This window comes from Ptychodera flava, chromosome 4 (genome assembly GCF_041260155.1).
Source record: "Ptychodera flava strain L36383 chromosome 4, AS_Pfla_20210202, whole genome shotgun sequence".
Classification (NCBI taxonomy): domain Eukaryota; kingdom Metazoa; phylum Hemichordata; class Enteropneusta; family Ptychoderidae; genus Ptychodera; species Ptychodera flava.
The window spans coordinates 41195619-41218391 of record NC_091931.1 but is presented as its reverse complement, the minus strand read 5'-3'; the positions used below and the strand labels follow the sequence as shown (position 1 = coordinate 41218391).

General features: G+C 37.3%; 1 protein-coding gene, 2 long non-coding RNA genes and 4 other non-coding genes across 27 annotated transcripts in view; all 7 read left to right on the top strand.

Annotated features, from left to right (window-relative positions):
• The first annotated feature begins 501 nt into the window (after nt 1-501).
• On the top strand, nt 502-3840 carry LOC139131777 (uncharacterized). The gene is made up of 3 exons (XR_011552188.1): nt 502-547; nt 1098-1143; nt 3709-3840. It is a non-coding gene; the product is annotated as an uncharacterized lncRNA (long non-coding RNA).
• On the top strand, nt 3534-3630 carry LOC139132328 (small nucleolar RNA SNORD14). The gene has a single exon (XR_011552261.1). It is a non-coding gene; the product is annotated as a small nucleolar RNA SNORD14 (small nucleolar RNA).
• Nucleotides 3841-3952: 112 nt separating the features above from the next.
• On the top strand, nt 3953-11194 carry LOC139131776 (uncharacterized). Its single transcript, XR_011552187.1, has 8 exons — nt 3953-4784; nt 5231-5313; nt 5876-5976; nt 6224-6279; nt 6526-6629; nt 7172-7197; nt 9147-9217; nt 10443-11194. It is a non-coding gene; the product is annotated as an uncharacterized lncRNA (long non-coding RNA).
• On the top strand, nt 5599-5695 carry LOC139132337 (small nucleolar RNA SNORD14). The gene has a single exon (XR_011552269.1). It is a non-coding gene; the product is annotated as a small nucleolar RNA SNORD14 (small nucleolar RNA).
• Nucleotides 6052-6148, top strand: LOC139132336 (small nucleolar RNA SNORD14). The gene has a single exon (XR_011552268.1). It is a non-coding gene; the product is annotated as a small nucleolar RNA SNORD14 (small nucleolar RNA).
• On the top strand, nt 10266-10363 carry LOC139132329 (small nucleolar RNA SNORD14). Its single transcript, XR_011552262.1, has one exon. It is a non-coding gene; the product is annotated as a small nucleolar RNA SNORD14 (small nucleolar RNA).
• Nucleotides 11195-15628: 4434 nt separating the features above from the next.
• Nucleotides 15629-22773, top strand: part of LOC139131766 (trichohyalin-like) — a 79293-nt gene continuing 72148 nt past the window's right edge. For 16 of the 21 annotated variants that reach the window (XM_070698000.1, XM_070698011.1, XM_070698014.1 and 13 more), the window contains exon 1: nt 16240-16656. In XM_070698000.1, the coding sequence (XP_070554101.1) occupies nt 16558-16656 (99 nt within the window). In that variant the 5' untranslated portion in view covers nt 16240-16557. Of the gene's footprint in view, nt 16657-22773 lie in introns of all 21 variants that reach the window. The other 5 variants (XM_070698017.1, XM_070698018.1, XM_070698019.1 and 2 more) reach the window with 1 other exon arrangement.

The following is a 22773-nucleotide window of genomic DNA, read 5'->3' as shown; positions in this document are numbered from 1 at the left end:
TAAAGCACTGAGAAGGTTGTCATACTGTGTATTGGATTGAACATGTGGTAACTTAAAACCAAGTGAAATCATACAGTGATCAGATAAATGACTTGGATAATCTACGTGAAAATATTCACACAGCTGTAAAACATCATGACTAACAATACCATAATCTACTGTGCTACAACCATTATTATGATAGCAAGAACAATTGATCATTTTAGGATCATATTTCTTATTTTAGTCTTTCTCTTTGTAATTTTGAATTAGCCTGGATTGTAAGTAGGTGTTTCATTGTTCAAACAGATTGTGTATAGGATAAAATGAAAACAGCAGGAAAAATTATGATTTTACTGTTGATGCAACATGTATTCAATTATGAAGAAAGTGATTCTTAAAATAGACGAAGTTTGGGCTATTAAAAACAAAAGAACTTAATTTTGACTGTGCTGCTGCCGCGGCACTGGGAATTAGAGAGCGCCCCCTTGCATGAATAATTATCATACTTTCAAAGCATGCGCCGAAACGTGCAAACGATCGCCCTTTTACAGCATGCTTTCGTGCGGTAAGTAGGCATACAGAAATGCTCCCATTCAAATACACATTCTAAGCACAGGAGTAGACCTAGAAGAATCAAATACAAAGAAGAGAGGTAGATTCGTATTTTTGACCATGGAAACACAAATAATCTGCTATGCTTTGCCGTAAAATTATCAACTGCCGCTCAGCTGATCATGTATGGCAAAATCAGACAGTCGAAAACCGAATGAACAGGGCCGGGTTGTGCCTGGAAGTGTGGTAGAGCAGGAACTATATAGTCGTGGTACTGAGTCCTCTCTTGTCGTGTGTAATGATGATTAAATCACATGATCTTATCTGATTCACCATGATATTATCACACCTTGGAGAACTGAACACACGACAATTATTAAACTTTATGGCCGTGGCGTGGTCACTTGAGATGGCAGCCATCTTGTAGTTCGCCCACGTGGCCACGGCATGGTGGCGTGGCTGCCGTAGCTCGACTCGCTCAAGGGTGAATTTGGTGAAAAGGTTCGGCAGATGGACAATTTTACTCTTTATTATGCTTATCTGTTGTACTTCAACTTTTGCAGAAACTGACTGCGATTTCGAGAAGTATGGTCAGAAACGCTTTGTAAGGTGAGTCAACAGACAACAGCTGCGTGCAACTCTAAGAAAGTACTAACCACATGTCTCACTAATCCCTAGTTTGAAACAGTTTCAGTGTCGGGAACAACAATATCAGGTTCAAGTTGTCTAAGTGCCGATCTATATTTCCGCAGGATTTGATTTGTGGTAGTTGCTGGTATTTATTTAAAATTACTTGTAATGGGTGCAAAATCAGTCACAGCCTCTCTCTGGCTAGCAACTTTCACGCTCTTTGCCCCTGATTTTGAGCTGGTGAAGCCCAACTCCATGAACTGTGGCCTGTTGTGAAATCATCATCCATAAATGGTGAACAAGTCTAAGACATCATCATGATGATATTGAAAACTAAATCAATTCAAAAACTGGAGTATGATGCAGGCATAAATGTTAATTTATATGGTGAACATGTCACATTGTTAATTGCCGTCAAAGGAAGTGAACATCTGAAGATTTCTAAATAAAAAAAGCCTGTTTGGGCATGCTATGTTTGAAAGGTGCTTTGGTGAGCAGAATATATAAAGGTCTTACAGGTAATATTTTAATGTTAAAGTGCAATGCCATTTATATCAACTACTGTAATATTGATGGAGTATTATGCCATGTAGTTTTTGATTTGCCAACCATAATTGTCCAGCAATAATTACTTCAGTTAAAAACTGACTACATTGGAACATGGTTTTTTGTTGTTCTACATTCATTATCCTGAAGGTCGGCCTGTATCGCTGTGCATTTCATCAATGTAGATTTATATAATGTTGTTCAATGATTTCTATATTACCAAATTTTCATTGATAGTTCATGCAGTTTTACAAGGTGGTATGATCACAATGATTTATAGACTTGCCAAGCAGGCAATTTGATATTAAAGCAATGCATTCTGGGTTGTGCTCAGGGTTCGGTCTTCTAAGAAACAGCTTGGTGTTCTCTTCAGAGCAATAAGTGGCTCTTTTTTCGATATTTGTTATGTCTACCCATTTCATAAAACCATCAAAATGGGGAGAGGAGGCTTGAAGTTGAGGAAGATACCTGTCAATTCAGCTGTATGTGAATTAGTGAAACTACAAGAAATTTTAATGAATTACACTAAAATCAGGGTTCTGCCCACGCCGGACGGCGCTGGACGGGCCCGTCCGGCACTCAGAATTTCCGACCAGCATTGACAAGTGACCGACCGGCACTTGCAGTTCAGTGCTTTGAACAATCAACATGAATGTCTATGAGTGACACTTTTGAGGTCAAGCAGTCATAAAAATGCATGAAGAGTTGATGAAAACAGTGGTACTATAGAATGCCTTTCAATAAAATGCTATTTAAACAATACCACTGGTTGATTACCGTACGCTGATTTTGCATATGAAAAGCTGTTCAGCTGTCGAACGTACGTTCACAAGATCATCGCCCTAAAATGAACTAGACACGGTTTTCCTGTCACACAGTATCTCTGTTCGATCGAAAGAAGGAGAAAAACTGAAGTTTTTTTGCTTTGTGTCAAGGTTATAACACCACAAAAATGAAGTACGGAAGCGAAAATGAGCACAAAATCCAGGAGTTCTAACTAAAACGTACTCTTCAATGTTCAGTTCAAACTCAATGAGTGGCATTGTGCAAAGACTGCATGCAATGAAAGTCACGAGCAAGTTTGGTGTCAGCGAATCCAGTCTTTGAATTATCAATGAACACTCACTTATTTTTCAGGTCAATAAGCCAAAAGTTACTTGTCCGTGGCAACAAGCCTCTCTGTTGTGAATTTTCCCATTCTACAATGACTATCAAGAAGCAATTGAAGTGAATTTGACATCGAGAAATTCCACTTTCAAAACTATGGCCGATTAGCCAACCCCTAAGTTCTTGGTTTAAATTCTATAGAGTCTGCGCATGAGCAGTAACAAGACCACCTAGGTCATTTGAAAAAACACTGGATGCTGGTACAGTGCAATGGTAATCCAAACTTCATAGTGGTGAGGGATGATATAAGCACAGGAAAATGATGACAAAAAAGTGGTACATTATTTTTCAGAAGCTTCAAAAGATTCCTTTACAACTACTAAAGATTGTTTTCTTTCTGTTTTGTTCAGTTAAAACTGAAAAAATACTTTGAAGGTACAGTGGAATTGGCTATTATTTGTATATCAAGCCCTGAGAATGTAAAAATACAAGCATATAAATGTTACAGTTTTTCATGAATATTAATGCTCATGAATATTAATGAGCCGTCCAGCACTCTTGGAACTCTGGGCAGAACCCTGTAAAATAGGTTTCAACATTTTCCTTTTCACTGTGTGATATAACGTATTAGAGAGTGCTGATTACCAGAAACCTTTAGTTGCCAGTTTTCACGAATTTATGCAATGGCCAGAAATGGAGTATTTGTATAAACCTCTTTGCGATGACGAAATCTTTCCAAAACATTCGCAGTTTCCACCAAAGAGACCTTGGTCTCAATGCTGGTTGAAGTACCTTCCTTGGATGTCTGAGCTGAGATGAACAAAACCTCTGTTTGAATTCTGAGTTTTGAGGCTCACCTTTCAATAACTGTTTCATTTGTTTCTTCTACAGACGTTGTGTTCGGAAGACTTTTCCAAGGTAAGAAAACTTGCCAACTTTTGTTAAGATGTGTATAGCAATGGTCAGAACCTCATAGCAAAGTTGATACGGTGATTGATTCTTCTGCCATTGTTCAAACTTTCTTGGTGAATTGGTGAAGAATGTGACACATCATTTTGCAATAAACATTAGGCCTGTCAAAACTACCTGCAATATCCCTATTATCATGGCAGGAGGATGGCATCAATACACATGGTGTGAAGATAAGATACAGCAAATGCTGAAGAAAGGTGTGCTGTAACATTGACTAAAGTTACTGTCATCTGACAATACAATCTTTTCCATAGCTTAGAAAAACATAGGTTTCAATTTACATAACAATGTATAATTTTCAGTGTTTCATCTAGGCAGGGGAATGGGGGATTCCTCCTCTGTTGACATTTGGCACCCCTAGCAATTTGTACAGGGGGACATCGCTCCCCATGGAAAGGTGGCAGTCACACCTTACAGATACAAGAAGAACACAGGAACTGGAGAAATCACCGCTAAATTTTCTGGTTAGGGGGGAAAATACCCCTGTTGATGCCATATTCTTTTGTTGTGACAATGTATTATCTGTTGTTATCCATATATGAAAAGAATACTCCAAAACCCATTGTGGAGAACCTTTGACTATTTACTTCCCTTGTAGAATTTTGAGATGGATTCTGTTGATTCTTATTCTACATGATGATGATGATTGGAATTTATTACTTCTCCTTGCACTTTATGCTTGTTATGATGAACAATATCTTTTTTCCCCATCGTATCGACAAATGACGATATCCTGTTGTCATATTTTCATGACAAGCCAATCCAAATCTGAACAAGCATCAAAGTGCCAGTGTTTCCACTACCTGGCAGACTGTCACTAAATTCACAAATAGTGTCCTGTTGTATAGCTAAGCAAAATCACATTTGAAAGATGTCAGAATGGAGTATGTCATGACTATTATTTTGTCCTAATTTTCCAGTGTGTGGCATCAAGGTGCCTGTGAAGATGTCCTTAAAATTTGTCCATATAACATTCGCAGACAGTATAATGTCAGGTACGTGTACAGGGGTCAAACAAAGCGTTAGGTGCAGTAGTTGTTGACCAACCTCTCCCCTAATGCAGTATCCATAAACTGGTGAAAAATGAACCTTTGAATATAACTTCCCCTGTAAGAGAATTGGAGATGGATTCCAACTTTGCGATTTGGTTCTTGATGATGATGATGATGAATTGAAAATGTTAATTGTCCTTGCACTTTATGCTGGTTATGATGAACAATATCTTTTTTCCCCATCGTATCGACAAATGACGATACCCTGTTGTCATATTTTCATGACAAGCCAATCCAAATCTGAACAAGCAGCAAAGTGCCAGTGTGTCCACTACCTAGCAGACTGTCAATAAATTCACAAACAGTGTGATGTATAGCTAAGCAAAATCACATTTGAAAGATGTCAGAATGGAGTATGTCATGACTATTATTTTGTCATTGTTTTCCAGATTGTAGTATCAATCAATGTGCCTGTGAAGATGTCCATAAAATTTCTTCAATGTTGTAACAGTTGCAGACAGTATATTGTCAGGTGAGTGTACAGGGGTTAAACAACAAAGTGTTAGGTGCAATAGTAGACCAACCTCTCCCCTAATGCAGTATCCAGAAACTCGTAAAGAAACTTTTGATTCAAATACTGTTGATTTAATTCATCTCTTCTCTCCTTGAAAATCTAAATTTGGCCAAATTTGTCCTCTTTGTGTCAATGTGGACAAACAGCAGTCTATTTATTCTGATGCCATACAAACTGTATCATCATAATTTTTACACACTATACAGTAGCCGTTATCATATTGTCATATTAACCTTAACATCTTTGCGATGACGAAATCTTTCCAAAACATTCGCAGTTTCCACCAAAGAGACCTTGGTCTCAATGCTGGTTGAAGTACCTTCCTTGGATGTCTGAGCTGAAGATGTGCATTTTAAGTAACTGAAATTAGCTAATTAGCACTTGCGATTAAATGCTTCCTTTATCAAGACCTGAAACTTTTCTGTCATACTGTGTAACAAGATAACTTTGATTGTGTGCAACAAATTGAAATGCAATACCTGGTAATAGTGACAACTCTAAATTCTATATTTTATTTCAGGCAGCGGTTGTTGGCATGTTCTTCTTGTTGTTAATTGAATTTGCCAGCAGCAGACGAAATTACACAGCTGAGAAAGTTAACCGGGAGCAGATGCTACTAAGGCAAGTTCCACACTAATTCTAAGAGTATGAAAACCTGTAACACACACAAATGGTGTTTCCCATGAGCTTTTGTCTTTGCGATGACGAAATCTTTCCAAAACATTCGCAGTTTCCACCAAAGAGACCTTGGTCTCAATGCTGGTTGAAGTACCTTCCTTGGATGTCTGAGCTGAGATGCCTCACAGTACTGGAATGGAATATCTGCCCCTGGAAATTCCTGACACCTCTTTCTCCTTTTCTATTTCAGATGAAGACTACATCGTCATCTGTACATTCAGATGGACCTGCCAGTCCCAGTTCGAGGTGTGTAAATATAGAATTTATCCGTTTTAAATGATCTGTGTATCACTTATGTAAACTCCCTCTAAAAACAAGAAATCTTACAGAACATAATACTGTAAAACCCATAGTATTTAATCTTTTAATGATAGATAGATGATCTCTGATCAGTACAAAGACTTAGTTTTAAAAATCAAAACTCTTGCAAAGATATCTAGAATGCACTATCTGCATGTTTGTTAAACATCCACAAATGTCTTTTTTCCCCAGATAAATAGTTGTTGGTATGTTCTTGTTGTTGTTAATGTTGAAAGTTGCCAGCAGCAGATAAGGACAACAAAGACAAGTTGAAGTTGGAGTCAATCTGGAGCAAGGTGAGTTTCAGTCTGTCCATCCTCATCAGATTCAGCAAGATTGAAACCAAGCAGTATTTCTTTCCCCAATCTTGATGTTTCTATGTCCATTTACGGTATCAATACACTATAGCATAATTTCTTGATATAAACAGCCCTCCGTATTACTGATGAGAATGGTCACCAAACCAGTTGCAAGTCCCTCCTCTCCAACTACTATTGCTTCGGAGAATCCTGCAGTTTGGATGATGGAAAAGACTTCTGCATTTCAGGAGTTAAAGGGTCTCTGCAATGATGAAATCTCTTCCTAAGCAGAAAGACCTCCAGTCTTAATGCTGTATGACTTAATTTTCCTTGGATGTGTCAGAGCTGAGACCATCATCATTTTACATACTTCGTATTGTCATGCGATGACTTCAATTCAGAGAATAATGTGATTGGTCCTAGGACTTCGCTGTATGTTTATATACAGTTTGTCCATTTTAATCCTCTTTGGAATAAACTCTTTACTTATGTTTAAATTTTGCTCTTACAGTGACATCTTTATACTTCTTTCCGTACAGGTTGTTGATAGTTGCTGACTATAGTGGTGAGTATGTGTTCCTTCCAGTAATTATTAGTCCCCACGGACACCGTCCGGGGGGACTTATAGGTTTGGTCATGTCCGTGCGTGTGTGCGTGCGTCCGTCCGTCCGTTCACGCAGATATCTCAGAGATGCAAGAAGCGATTTCATTCAAACTTGGTACAAGGATTACTTCATATGTCATACAGATGCACGTCGATTTGTTTTGTGATACGATCCAATATGGCCGCCAGGCGGCCATTTTACTACGATTTTTTCATGTACAGAGCCATAACTCAGACATGTTTCAACCGATTTTATTCAAAGTTGGTACAAGGACATTGACCAATGTCATAGATATGCACGTCATTTTGTTTTGTGATACGATCCAATATGGCCGCCAGGCGGCCATTTTATTACGATTTTTTCATGTACAGAGCCATAACTCAGACATGTTTCAACCGATTTTATTCAAAGTTGGTACAAGGACATTGACCAATGTCATAGATATGCACATCAATTTGTTTTGTGATACAATCCAATATGGCCGCCAGGCGGCCATTTTATTACGATTTTTTCATGTACAGAGCCATAACTCAGACATGTTTCAACCGATTTTATCAAACGTTGGTACAAGGACATTGACCAATGTCATAGATATGCATGTCGATTTGTTTTGTGATACGATCCAATATGGCCGCCAGGCGGCCATTTATTACAATATTTTCATATACAGTGCCATAACTCAGACATGTTTTAACCGATTTTATTCAAAGTTGGTACAAGGACATTGACCAATGTCATAGATATGCATGTCAATTTGTTTTGGGATACAATCCAATATGGCTGCTGTGTGGCCATTTTATTACGATTTTTTCATATGCAGAGGCATAACTCAGGCATATCTCAACCGATTTTATTCAAAGTTGGTACAAGGACATTGACCTATGTCTTACATATGTACGTCAATTTGTTATGTGATACGATCCAATATGGCCGCTAGGCAGCCATTTTATTACGATATTTTCATGTACAGAGCAATAACTCAGACATGTTTCAACGGATTTTATTCAAAGTTGGTACAAGGAGATTGACTAATGTCATACATATGCATGTCAATTTGTTATGTGATACGATCCAATATGGCTGCTTTGCGGCCATTTTATTACGATTTTTTCCTGTCGAGGGCCATAATACTCTAAGGCATATCTTAACCGATTTTATTCAAAGTTGGTACAAGGACATTAACCTATGTCATACATATGTATGTCAATTTGTTTCTTGATATGATCCAATATGGCTGCATGGCAGCCATTTTGTTACAATTTTTCGTGTCCTTAGCCAAAACTTGGGCATGTCTCAATTAATGAAGAGGACTCTATCCTCTTAGGACATGTAATCAAAGTACCCATTAACAAGTGGGGACTGTGTCATAAACGATGACTGTTCATTGAAAGATTTAACCAAATACTGGGGGAAAGGGTTTGGATGAGGACCTTATGAACACTCATATCAGAGAGTATCCCAAATGTGTACCTCTCATGCCCAGTTTCATAGATATGCTAGTCAAAATTCAACTCTGAAAACAATTGAGTTGGGCCAAACCAAAATTTTAAGCCAAATTATTACAGCAAGTTTGCTTTTAACATTCTATTATGGTAGTATAAGATTTTTTTTGGGGGGGGGGGGTTCCACATGATCATGCCTTTATTGCCGTTTCAGAACTGTAGTATGTATTTCTCTTGAACTTTGCATTGGTGCAGTGGAGTGTTTTCCATAGAAGTTGAATGACATGCTTGTTGTGATGAACAATATCTTTTTTCCCCATCGTATCGACAAATGACGATATCCTGTTGTCATATTTTCATGACAAGCCAATCCAAATCTGAACAAGCATGTTTTAAGCAGAGGGTGAATTTCTGTACAACCCTCTCAATTTATGAATACTGATGATTGTCTCTGTTCCCATTCACAGTTGTCGGTTTATGGCCTGTCCACTGGTTTATCAAAGTTGGAATAACAGAAGCATTGTGGTTTGCCAAGAAGGTAAATATGTGTTCATCATTGGCTACAGCGTTCGAAATTCACGCTAACCCGCTAGCCCCAGACCAGCTGTTTTCATGCCGGGCCAGTAAGTTGTGAAAGAAGCAGACCCGAGTGTCCTGCTCTAAATAAAGAAGGGGTCAGCAATTTTTAATACTCTTACCCTATTCTGTTAAATTCTCAAGTAATCAAACCGCAAAATTTAGGAAAAAATTGGCAGGTAAAATCTCAAAAGATCGAACGGTGAAATTACTTAGCGAAAGCCTTTACAGCTACGCATTTCTCGCGACTGCGAGATTGATGGCGCTACTCAACATCTTCCATTTGTTACGCGTTGGGGTCACGTTGGGGTAGGTTCGAGATTTCGTTTAGTCAAAATGGCAGCATTGTTTTGATGAACCTCGCCTCGCGGGTGAATATCAGTAGCGAGAAAGATGTACAGGTATTGAATATTGAGCCACCTACAGCAGGGCCCCTGTATTTCTCTTCAAGTAAAAATTCCTTATTATGCCCAGGACCAGTTGATTTCCTTTCGGGCCAGTGAATTTTATAAGTTACTGGCCCGCTTGGCCAGTAGCGATTTTGCATGAGTTTCAAACACTGATTGGCTAACTTTCAGTTCCAAGGTTCACCATGGTTATTAGACGGTCACTTTTGCTGGGGTTTTCGAAAGTGATCCCGCTAAAAACTGGAGTTTGGCATATAAAGAGACAGTACTTAAATTCTTCTGCAGCAGTATACCCTTTAAGCTAAATTTATGTACCACTGGCTGAATGTCTTGGTAGGGCAAGTTATACGTGCATTGATATAGGGCTAACACTAAGAAATTGCCAGAAATTTTTCAATTTTGCTCAAAGAGTTGGGGGACTGGGCACACTGCTTTGTGGAAATAAGCAGAATCAAAACGGACTTCTGTAAAATAATTGACTAACCACTGCCAACTGCTGTTAATCATAAAAACTTTCCCATGAAGAACATATTATCAAAGTATCCTGTGACTAAGAATGTATGTGTAGGATACAAACTCTGTCATTGGCTAGTCAAGACTACGTTGCGATGACGAAATCTTTTCCAAAACATTCGCAGTTTCCACCAAAGAGGCTTCGGTCTCTATGCTGGGAGAAGTACCTTCCTTGGATGTCTGAGCTGACGTAGTGCAAACACAGAATTTTAAACTATACTTGCTTTTAAATAGACAATTTACCAAATGTGGTTTTATCCCTTGCAGGTTGAATGATTAAAGGTCTGCAGACTCACCCACATCCCTAGGTCATTTGAAGACTAATATAATAGAAAACTGAAAGTCATCAAGGGTCGTTGACTTGACAATTTTAAGACAAATCAGATAAATATTTGCTGTAATTTTTGCAAACACTTGCCTGTTAATTTAAATATATTTCAATCAATCTCAGAAAGTTATGTCTTGAGAATTTCATTGGAAAATATTCCAAAATTTTCATCCAGAGTTACTTTGACCATGGAATGGGTTTTTATACAAGTTATGTAATCACAAGAGGGTCCTGGTATGTGAACATGCTCTACAAATAGCTTGCCGCCTCTTCTCAGTGCTGCCACTGTATGTTATCAGTGCTAGAACCTCCCAAGTATTGTATCATTTTGTCAGAGGTGACAATACCCAATTAACTGAACCTGTGCAGAGTTTTCTTGTTACTGCTTGAATTCACAAACTCTGGCCAAATAGCAACCAGCAGTGTTCCACAGAGCCGGTTCCAAGTCAATACTTCATTCTGTGCTCGTACAGCTTAGTGAACTTTACATGCAAGCTTCTAGTACTAGACAAGGACCTATGAAAGTGCTTGAATAGACTGTCATGTACAATTTGTTGTGAGTAACCCAGCATCAACCAGCATTTCGTATTGTGATGTTTGTTTGAAGTATTTTACATATTTTTACATGCATTTACCTTAGCCCTATGGTTCATTTGTGTTAAATTTAATAAAGATCATTTTAAATACACAATTTGTCCCAGTGGCTCATTTTACCCCAATACTCCAGCTTTCTAAACTTCTATAACATAGCTGACTTTGAAGGACTGCTCAATGCCAGGGGTAGATCTTTTGAACATGAAATGCAAGTCTAACATGGCCTATGACCTGTACAACCAACTGACCTTTAAAAATTACAAGGACTCTTATAAGCTGCCTTGCCAAATGTTAGAAACCTGACAGGGCAGTTGTTTTGGACAATCCCACCAGTATGAAGATTTTTGTTCAGTCACTGAGATTAGGTTACACTGGCTAAAATATGACCAGTTTAACACCAGGAAAGTATGCTAATGTAAAGTTCTCTGTGGTGGTCTGATTATCCACCTAAAAATCCAAGTGTTCCAACAGTATTGTTCAATCCTGGGGGATGACAACTAGCACTGGGGGAGTAATTTCCTGTTTAGGGATGAAAGCTGTGTAATATGGCCACTAAACAAATAGGGACGTTGGTTTGACGTCATTGTTCTCATTAATACGCAAGAATGATGAAAATACCACTGTAGGTGACTGCCAGTGTAAGAATGAATACCAAAAGACAAATTTACAGCCCAGAGTTCAAGCGGTAACAATTGTTGCACATGCAACAGTGACTAAATTTTTTTTGCATCTCAAGCAGCCATGCCAAGATGTCACGTGCATGTATCTATATTTAGTAAGAAACCTGTAACCAAGAACAGAGCTATTTATTATCTCTCCAGCTGACTGAAAAATTTTAAGGTAGAAGTATTTTTCCTTCTGTTTTACAAAATTTAAACATGACAGTCATTATGCCTGAATCTTTGTTTCTTCAAGTAGGGTGGCCAAAGTCAAGCTAAAATGTTGCGACATTATACGCAACTCACGCACACTGAAATTAAATTTGATTTTCGTGAAATTTTAAACGCGATTTTTTCTGAAAATAAGTAGCTCAGTTACTGAAAAAATGGATATTTCCAATTAAAATCGATGTATGAGGCAGGTTTCATTAAAAAACTGAAGAAAAAACGATAGAAAAATAGTGTTTTTCCTCTCCAAAAATGCCACTTTGTACTGACCGGCCACAGCGCTCGAGCGGTCGCCGCTCATGGCACGCACTTCTGAATCCAGTCAATACCTATTTCGCAACGGAACTGCTTTCGGGCCCTGTGCACGCTGTCATAGAACTGTGAAACTTGGCCAGGAAGTGGCAGACCATCCCATTTACATGTGGTGGTGAGTTTTTGTTATATTCTGGGAATTTTAGCCAGCAAACACGAGGTAAAGTGAGTACGGTAAATTCGGTGTAGATTTTTCCCATTTAGATACATATTTTTGCCATAAAACTTGTAGCATGCTCTTTTTAAACATCATTCCAACATTTCTGTGAAATATGACGAAAATCTGTCCACGAGCACAAGTACGAATCATAAAAACAAAATCGTGTTCATTCATAGACCTCAGTACAGTGTGACTCAAGATGGCGGCGGAAGGCAGTCACACTGACACACCATTGACAGCCTGCCTGAGGCTGAAGTTAGGGACAGCTATTTCTTACAATTTCATGGCTGAAAATGAACTGCATTAAAAGACAATTGGCAGTTTAAATTGATTTGTTAGAATTGAGTGTTATTAAATAACATTGTGACAAAATTTCATTGTATTGTGAGCTCCAGTTTTTAAGTTATGTGAATTCAAAATTCATAAAAACATAAAAGTCCATCCATTTTTCGATGGTACGGTGCCGCCGCAATTTTGACTAAGTCAGACAAAATATTTTCAATTTTCAACACTCACAGTTTCAAAATCCAAGACTGTGCATCAGTCAAATCTTGATTTTTCCGTCATATTGGGTAAATCTGTGCACAAGACACATAGTTTAATGATTCCATGTGAAGTTAATAAAAAATTATGGGTTGCCAAACTTGAAGGAATCGGCATTCATTGAAATAATTTTAAAATTTGCCGAAAATTGTCCGCGAAAAAATGGCATTTTTATTGCTTTAAAAATTCATAACTTTTGATTGGATACAGCTATTTGCATAATTTTTTTTTTATTTTTCTTCTTTTACCCCATTCTTGCTAAAAATCAATTTAAACTGTGTGTATAAACAAGAGAAAAAAATGGCTTGGCCACCCTACTTCAAGTCACATGAAACATTCTTTATATACTTAACTTTTCACAACACTAAAGAAAATTGCCCTTGTTGGACTAACTGTGTATTTTGCCTTCCCACTATTTTAATATTACCGTATGCAAAAATTTTGAGTCATTTTACTCTTACAGTTTCGGACACTTTTGTTATAGCCATTTTGTTCTTTTCTGTTGCTTTAAAACTATGTGACAGGTATTGGTTACAGGTTTCTTACAAAATATAGATACGTGCACAATTTATTATAGTTCTCGTCAGTTTTGCAGTTCTCTTGAACCTTTTTCTGCTACACTAAATTCATTCATTCATTCATTCATACTTAATTCACTTTACACTAAATTGTTAGAAGACAAAATACAACAGAAAATATAATGACAAAGCGAATAGGAGGCTGGAAAATAGTGTAAAAAACACTAGTCAAGTCCACCCCCTTCTCTAGTTGGAGAAAAGTTACATTATAGTAGTTGGGCACTTATTATTAACAATTAATAAGAACTCAATTCAATCATGTTCTAAAAAATACTTCATTTGCTTTTTAAATGAAATTCTAGAACTTATATCACGTATATTTTCAGGAAGATTGTTCCAGAGCTTTACTCTAGCATATCTTAAAGAATGCTTGCCCGCATTTGTATTGTATTTTGGAATAAGAAGGTTACCCTTTTCTTTCGATCTGGTACGATAAGAATGCTGCACTGAAGAGAAAAACTGTGAAGTTCCAGATGGTAACTTGCCATTTAAAGCATCATGTACAAACAAAGAGAGTTGCAAGTCACGTTGTTTATAGACATTCAAAATATGCAATTTTCTAAACAGTGGTGAGGTATGTGCCAGACGGTCTGATCCGGCCAGTATACGTACAATCCTTTTTTGCGTAAGTAATATTGGTGTCAAAAAAGATGAATAAGTATTCCCCCAAGTTTCTATTGCATAGGAAATATGGGGGTGGATAAAACAGTTGTACAAAAGTACAAGGATACAGGGTGGAACAATATCTCTTAACTTATAAAGAATACCAGTCTTCGAACTTATCACTTTGTTAACTTTTCTAATTTGGTGTTTCCATTCTAATCTATTGTCTCTATTTCTACGCCAATGTACCTAGTTGCTTGCACTTCATTTATTGTTACTCCTTTAACATCAATTGTACCTGTTGATTCCACTGACATATTTCTGCCTCGAAAAATAAGGTATTCAGTTTTTGCTGAATTAACAGTTAATTTATTGGCATCACACCAATCTATGACGTTCTTCAAGTTGGAATTTACTTCTAAAAGATCTATTTTCTTTTGCAAGTTAAACGTATGAAATAGACTTGTGTCATCTGCAAATAGACGGGTGTCAAAGTACTTTGTTGCATGTGCTATATCATTTACATATAGGAGAAAAAGTGTTGGACCCAGCACAGAACCTTGTGGAAGTCCACATGTTATTTTTAACTCATCTGATTTCATCCCATTGATATTAACATATTGTCTCCTGTTTGTTAAGTAGCTTTTGATAAGATAATTAATTAAATGTTTGTTCTGTTGGAAGTTGTTGGCTCTATACTGAACACATACTTGTCCTGTGCACATGCAGAGAAATTGTAGCTTTTATAACTGTGATTAGTAATTAGGTGAGGCATCCCTGCAGGTGGTAACAATCATATTTATTTTAGTGTTTATATGACATTTTTCACAAGTCCAGGCAGATGAAGAGTACAAACTCCATTCATATACCCTCGAGGGTCTATGTTGCAGTACAAATTCCTTTATCATCAAGGGACCTGAAGTGATTTCTAAAAGGCTGTTTGAAATACCCTACCCATTCAACTGTAAAATATAGGAAGTTTTACTGAAGTTTTTAACAAAAGTTAAAATATATTTTGTATTTTACAGATGTCTTTGTTCAGATATTCCATGTATAACTTCCCAAGCAGCTAAAACGCTACTGCTAGAATTAACGTTACATGTAAATAGCATATTAAAGAAAATTTGTCAAACTTGTCACAAAAGTGTACAGAACTCTGTTTAGTACTTTTGTATGTCAGGATGCAGTTGCTCATATTTGAAACTTGTTGGAAATGAAGGAGAGAAAGTCTTCAACCAATGGTAACACGTGAGGGCGCCTGCATATGGACTCAGTTTTAAATGTGTTAAAATCGATGTCCGGAGATCTGAGCTCTCGCATGCAAGTTGTAATTTGCGTGATTGCTAACTCGTAGTCTGAACGTTATTTATGCCGCCAAGTAACTTTACACCATATATATCGGAAACACTTTCTGTCCTCTTCAGCCAGGATCTATGGTCAAGCAGTTGAAGCACGGCTCGATGTCTCCGAGGACAGATTCTCTGTTTACCGGTAAACTCGAAACTGTGTACATGTAACCACACTACTTTTTTATGTGTAGTTACAATCCGTCGTGAGCTGTCAATTGTATGCTAACCATGTTGCGTGACTCCATAGAATAGCATTTCAGATGTCAAATTACCGTACGGCTAAATGCATGGCAAAACAGTTAGCGTGAGTATACTATAGTGCACAGTTCACAGATGTCTAGACTCAGACTTTAACCTGTTTAATAAATGGCGGGGATGTCTACTTTTGAATGCCACATTTTTTATTTTCAAATTTCTGATAGCGATGCACATTGCCCGCGTCATGTCCTCAGTTGTTGACTCCAAAACGCCACGTTTTATAAAAGTTGGCACTTCATTGCTCACCTTTGCCACGTAACATTACATGTGCGTATTGTGCGAGACGACCTCAAGTCTGGGTTCACAGGTGTCACAAAACCAGCCGCCGAGCCGTAAACATCAATAAATTATGCTAATGTATTCTCTTCACGAATAGAACAGCTGCAATTTGTCACATGATATAAAAGGAATGTGAAATATGGCTCACTATGTGTGTTCGGATCTGTAATTGTGTTGTCCCCGTTCAAACCTTGTTAGCGGCGCATCCATCAGTCATATGCGATATTTTCGTAGCGTTTTAATTACCTGCGGGAGATAACGGTTCTGCCGGTCGGCCTTTCCTACCACAGCTTTGACTGCTTCCAATGTTACCCACGTTTGACAGCAACTTGACCGTTTTCTTTATCTTGCTACATGCTGACAAACTGGGGTCGACAAAATAATCTTTCTTCGGTCGTGCGTGCGTGGACGGGACAGCGACGTCGAGTGTGTACCACTGGGTGCGAGCGATACAAAGAATATTAAAAAGATTGTATTTTTGAATCTCGAAAATGTCGGACAAATGGGACCCATCGTCCAAGTGTACTGACGCACACATCGGGGAGTATAACATCGACGAAGCTTTAACAGAGTCAAGAAGATGGATTGAGGTAGGCAGCTTTCTTTTCGTGAATCTTTTACAATACTTACAGCTGAAGCGTCATCAGTTTTGTTCGTAATCTGCTTGCTGTGAAGACTGGATAAATGCCGACGTTTTATTCCACTTTCGATATTGTCAAGAGGAGGAAGAAATTATTAAATTACTAAATATCTCTCCATCATATCAAAATGACACATAAAGCGCAGATTGTCGTTTGGAAAGAATCTGAATGAAAATAGCGAATGCGTATAAAATGAAAACGAATAGATTCCGTCACGTAATCTTCGGCAAAGACAGTTGTTTGGTACATTTGCTGGTATATTGAGACTAGAAATATTTTTTCTGGCGATTTTTACCTTCCGTTTTTGACATTTGTGACGGTACGAGACGCAAAATAAATACACTTGTCGGACTTGTAAACTGCATCTCACGAAGTTGTAGTAAATATTGCCCACAGGAGCCTTTCCATATATTTGAAGTAGTGATCTGGTGCGATGGTTTTTTTTTTTTTATGGGTATGTTTTTTTTTTTTACCTTTTTTATCTTTTCAATGGTCACTAGAAGTCCCCGCCATTCCAATATTAACTTTTTGGGCAAGGGGCCCGTTTCTGTAGTAACAACGTTTAATATTTTAAAGGGCCAGGCATCGTCATGGCGCCATGTCAAAACGAGCGAATTCGTTCATGTTGTTTTTGTAAAGAGCGTAGGGGCCTGACCACAAGTACTGTACTTCTAGCCGAGAGTAAACTATCGAGTTGTGTCAAATTGCATGTTTATTGTCAGCGCTAACATTCCAAAGCGAGAAACCGTTTTACAAACTCGTGGTGGGTCTTTTGTTCCCGCCTTCTTTTACACTAGTGTTGTGTTGCGATTTGGTTGAGAACGGATGTCTACGTCTGTGGGCTCATAATAATTCTCCGTGTTAAATCATCATGCCAGTTTTTCTCCAAAAGTTTTCGTTCAGTGAGTCCGTGCATGCCTGTGGCGCGCATAGCTATGTTGGTACATTCTCTTTAATTCTCAAATCACGTTTGTTGTTCAGTCATCCATTCACAGTTTTCTTCATTGAAAAGGAGTGAAAAAATCTTCAATTGGTGCTGAAGTATAAAGTTATGAATGACACTTTACAGCTTTCAAGGTCAAACTTGGCAATTTGAAAGGAAACTGAATGGTGGTGGTAAAGTTGTAGTCAAATGTAATTTTGTAAGGGTGATACCGTGAAGCAGTGGTTTTATGCTCATTTGTGTATAAACAGTTTGTGTCTGCTCTAACAGCTTCTCTATCTGATAATGTCAACAGCAACTTCCATTAAGATGAGCAACATTCTGTAACCCAACAGACACAGGTAGAATTACTGATATTGAAAGTATATGGTGGTCAATTAGTGTAAGGATAACAGTTTTTACTGAATGTGTCAAAATCCAGTTGTATGGTATAGTTATATTGCTGTTGCTGTTATGTATGATCAATGTAATAATTGTTTTAATAGCATGCGTGATTGTTCCAAGACATATCAGTTTATTGTCATAATTGAACATTTGGCGTACATCTGTCAACTTTTGTCTTCTTATGAAAAGTTCCTATTGCTCAAAGTCTATGCTTTCTCGATATAACCATGACATTACAGTGGCAGCTTCCTGCTATAGAAAGTTGTTTATCCCTGGAGATAACGCTTGATATGTCCAAAACAAAGAGGCAGGCTGTTGTTGGACAGGTGGTATTGGACAAATGGCCTGGATTAACACCAAGCTCTGAGCCTCTGGCAGTGGAGGGCTGGTTATGTGAGCTCACAACTCGCAGGCTCTGCCAATTTCCTTTCAGACAGTTGTGTGTTCTTTACAAATAAAGATGAGTTAAGAGAGTCAAACGTCCACCACACTGGTGTTATTGCCAGCTCTGCCTCCTCAAGAATCTGTGTTGTGGTTTTCATTTGCAACCGATTTCCTTTCCAATTGTGTAAACTGCAAGCGGAGACAGACAGGAACAAATGTCTGTGTGTGTGTGCACGTACATGGTCCACAATAAGACAGTAAAATCCATGAAAGCCTGTAATTTCACTCTTTCATTCCAGCACCCAATTACATATGCCTCTATTTACCCTCCTCAGGCTCCTGTTTGTTCCTGGAGCTTAGAGGTAAAAAACCTATGGTTATGAAATCACACCCCAGGGTCTTCTCTTTCTAATTATAGAGTTGACCGAGAGTCTGGTAATTCAGATGTTTGCTTGGTTACTGGCGGAACAGTAGTTGTACCGAGTTTGCATTTTGGATGAGCTGAATCAGCAGTCTAAATACCAAACAGTAGGGTTTTACACTCAGATGTGAGATCCGGGGCCACCTCCATGGCCACAATAGAACATATGTAAACAGAGTTATCAATAAAGTTATGCCTCATTTAACCCTGGTTGTAACTGATCCTGGTAGAGTGCGAGTAACTGTATCCTGAGTTGGCTGCTGTCTGCAATCAGAACAACTTTATTAGTCTGCATTTATTTTCTGAGGCAGTAAACCTCAAAATGATCAAAGTAGCTTTCTTAAACTTGTAGATTGTGTGGTTACATGTGGTCAAAACTACACACTTAAACCTTTGAGCACCAAAGTCAATTTTTACCACTTTGATATACTCCAGTCAATTTTTTTCAGATTTTCCTCCTATATTTTGATTAAAAAACTGTAACAAATTAAATATGATGGCTATTTGGGCCAACTTATCAAAAAAATGCAGAAAAGTTCATAAAAATTGGTAAAATGTTGCACTAAAATTTTGGTGGGAAAAAATTACAGCACTCAAAGGATTAAGTTACATCTGATGATCCAGTCTTTTAAATCTAGGCTGATCAGGTTTCTTTGCCTACAGTAAGCCCAAGGCACGTAGGGCTGTGCAATTGTGGTTGATTGATTTTTTGTTGAACATTGCCCTGTACAACAATATTTCACCAAAAACAAATTGTGAAAGACCACACATCTGATATGTAGTAGCCTTAAACGTTATGTCTTTGAAAGTTCTGAGTACAACTCCATAACGTTATATGTTTCCAGGAGACAAAAACTACATCTTGAAAATGTTATAACATAATACTTAAACATCATGATATATTTTGACAACAATAAGTGATGGAAACAGTAACATCCACATGCAGTGATCAAACTTTAAAGCGACTGTTTTGCCTGTTTTCAGTTTCATACAAAAAGTAGCCCTCGATCCTTGACCTTCAACAATCAACTTTTTAAAATGATATTTCAGCCTTCACAGTGATGTAATGTGACTGGTAAGATTGATTCCAACATATCGGAAAACTTTGCTAATTTGGAAAAAAAAATTCTTATAATTCTGGAAAAGGCATGATGTGATAATATTGATTCATGCAAGTTGTTTTATTTGAATATTAAATATTCAAATCCAATTATAACTCATCAATTGTGAATATTCATGTATCTAGGGGTATCTAGGGTCATAGATTATATCTAAAATTGTCAGGAAAATGTCATTTTAAAATACTCATAGTTTCATGAGTAACTATAAAAACATCAAGGTTTGAAAATACAGCCTTCAATCAAAGTACTCCACGTGAAATTTAAGTGAGATAAACATACCCTATAACTTTTATTTCAACATAAATTGCATATGTTAGGTATATGTGACAGTGCCAATTGTAAGGTCATAATACTATAGATCCAAATCAATATTCGTATGTGTTGAAGTTATGTGCTGTGATGAATGCTACAAAACAATAGACTTACAAACGTAATGACTTCAGTGGAGAACCCCTGCTCAGTTCAAAGAACTTTATTCTATGAAAACATGTTAATTTGTATGTGAAAATTTTAATGTATATGAACCCAGTGATGAATGAAAGTGTTTCTGTATCCACAATTGTGTTACTGTAGAATATTTCATAGAACTACCGTATCATTTGTTGTTAAGCAATCCATATATAGATTATTAGTAGTAAATTAATTCAATTAAAAACACCATTAGTATTTAAAGGGACAAAGTCGGCCATTTTCATGAATTTGTTTGATACAAGTTACTACTTATATTGTTTGACATATTGAAAGGTACTGAATGAATGGGTGACCATGCATATACCTCGGTTTTAGACAAAATTAATACATGAAACCATCGCGAAAATGAATTAATGGTCATGATCATTAATTCATTTTTGCCATGATGGTTTCATTTGTTTTAAACCGGGGTCGAATATATGCATGGTCACCCATATATTCAGTATCTTTCAACATGCAAGTTGTATCTTGCACCAAACAAAATTCATGAAATATTGCCGACTTTGTCCCTTTAAATATAGTTTATCCTTTTGTTTTTACAAGACGGGTAAAGTGTGATGTCATGATTGTTTTGCATGCTGCAAATATGTTGATAATAAAAACAGCATATTTCAAGCAACTCACCCTGATAAGGACAAGGAAAATTGCAAAGTTGTGTGAAATGATGCTGTAGTACAAAAATACATCTTATTTAAAGTCAACTTGAACATTTTTTAATCAAACTTCTTGCTCACTCAAGAAGTAAGGGTTTGTATTGTTGCTGGTACTCATATTGAATCTCGACTGAAGTCCCAGTCTACAGATTGAGGTGTGGATCAATTAGAGTGTCATGCATTGTTAGCTGTTGAGCTTTCCTTCAATGGCAAACTAAAAGGATGTGCACTATATGGCCTGTAAGCTATTCTTAGCCTTATTCTATCAAAGGAACAAAAACTTGTTTGTAAACGCCAATGGAGGGAATCCATTGTGGATGCTGCGGTCACCAGGACTTTCTTCATACAGAAAGAGCAGCTTGTTAGGTCAGTGTTGGTGAGCTGATGGCCTTAAAAATATTCTGAAGATAAACTGACTAACTATTTCAACCTATAGTTTGTCAGATTTTATAGCACAGCCACTGTGCTACATTCATTCAAGATGTGCACAAGACTTTTCACTAAGGTCACACTGTTGTTGGTATTTTTATTACATCATTGCCACCCTCAGCATAATGGCTGCAATCTTTATACCACATACACATTGTTTACTTCAAAGCCCTGCATGAAATATCTGCGTTCTTTGTATCGCCAGACAATGACATTGCTTCCCTCAGAAGATAAGTTACCCGATGTCGGTAATTTTGGAAGTTTGATCTTTCAAACTAGTTATTCAGGTTGTATTAGCTATGCATGGTCGGACAACCTTTGTGAGTGGTGGAGCAGATCGAAAGAGGCATACCGATATGGTAGGGTGATCAACTGAAGTCTTGGTAATAAAAACTGCCCAGTCAGGTGAATTTTTAATGTTGCCAGGGATTTCTTTCATAAAATTGTGGCCTTTAAAACATGTCTAGAAGCATCGAAGACTTGCATAAACTGTCCTCGATATGTGTGTTGTTTTGTAATTTCTTGAAGCTTTGACTCTCATTTGATATCCAAGGCATAATTCAATATCGTGCAAAAGTATTTGGATTGTAACATGAACAAATTATTGACAGGCAGCAGACAAACAAATATATCATGTCAGAAAAATGTTCAGCTGTTAATCCTATTGCCAGTGTTTGCTCATCAACCACAAATGCTCTTTTTGCAGAGCCACTACATTCTTTCCTACAGAAATTACTAACTTTTCATGACAAGATGGAAAAGCCCAACTTGTTTAGAATGATATTTTTCCATAAAATATACAGATATTCCCTTTTTTTCATTTTGGTAAATTGTTCCTACACATGCTCCAAATTCTGTTGTTGTAATCGTTCAATTCAGAAAAAAGTTTGGGAAGTCTGTCGTTTACTGGACGTGTTCTTGTAATGATATGACCTGGAAAGGCATTTTACATGTTTGGAATTTCTCTTGATCAATTTAACCTTGAACTCAAACTTCAAACTATATTTTTATCAGTTTGTTTAAACTGCATAAAATATTTATGATGAGTACATTTTATATTTGATTGTCATATGCATAATTACATACCATAATTACATACATTATTTAAAGAATCTGGTATTTGTTTGGCCATAAATAAATACAAAAGATGACATATTGAAATTAAAGAGAAATACATATGTTTATCCAGTGTTGATATGAGTTTACAGCCTACGAGACATCGCACCACAATTGTAAAGCAGCATATTTGGCTTTGGCATG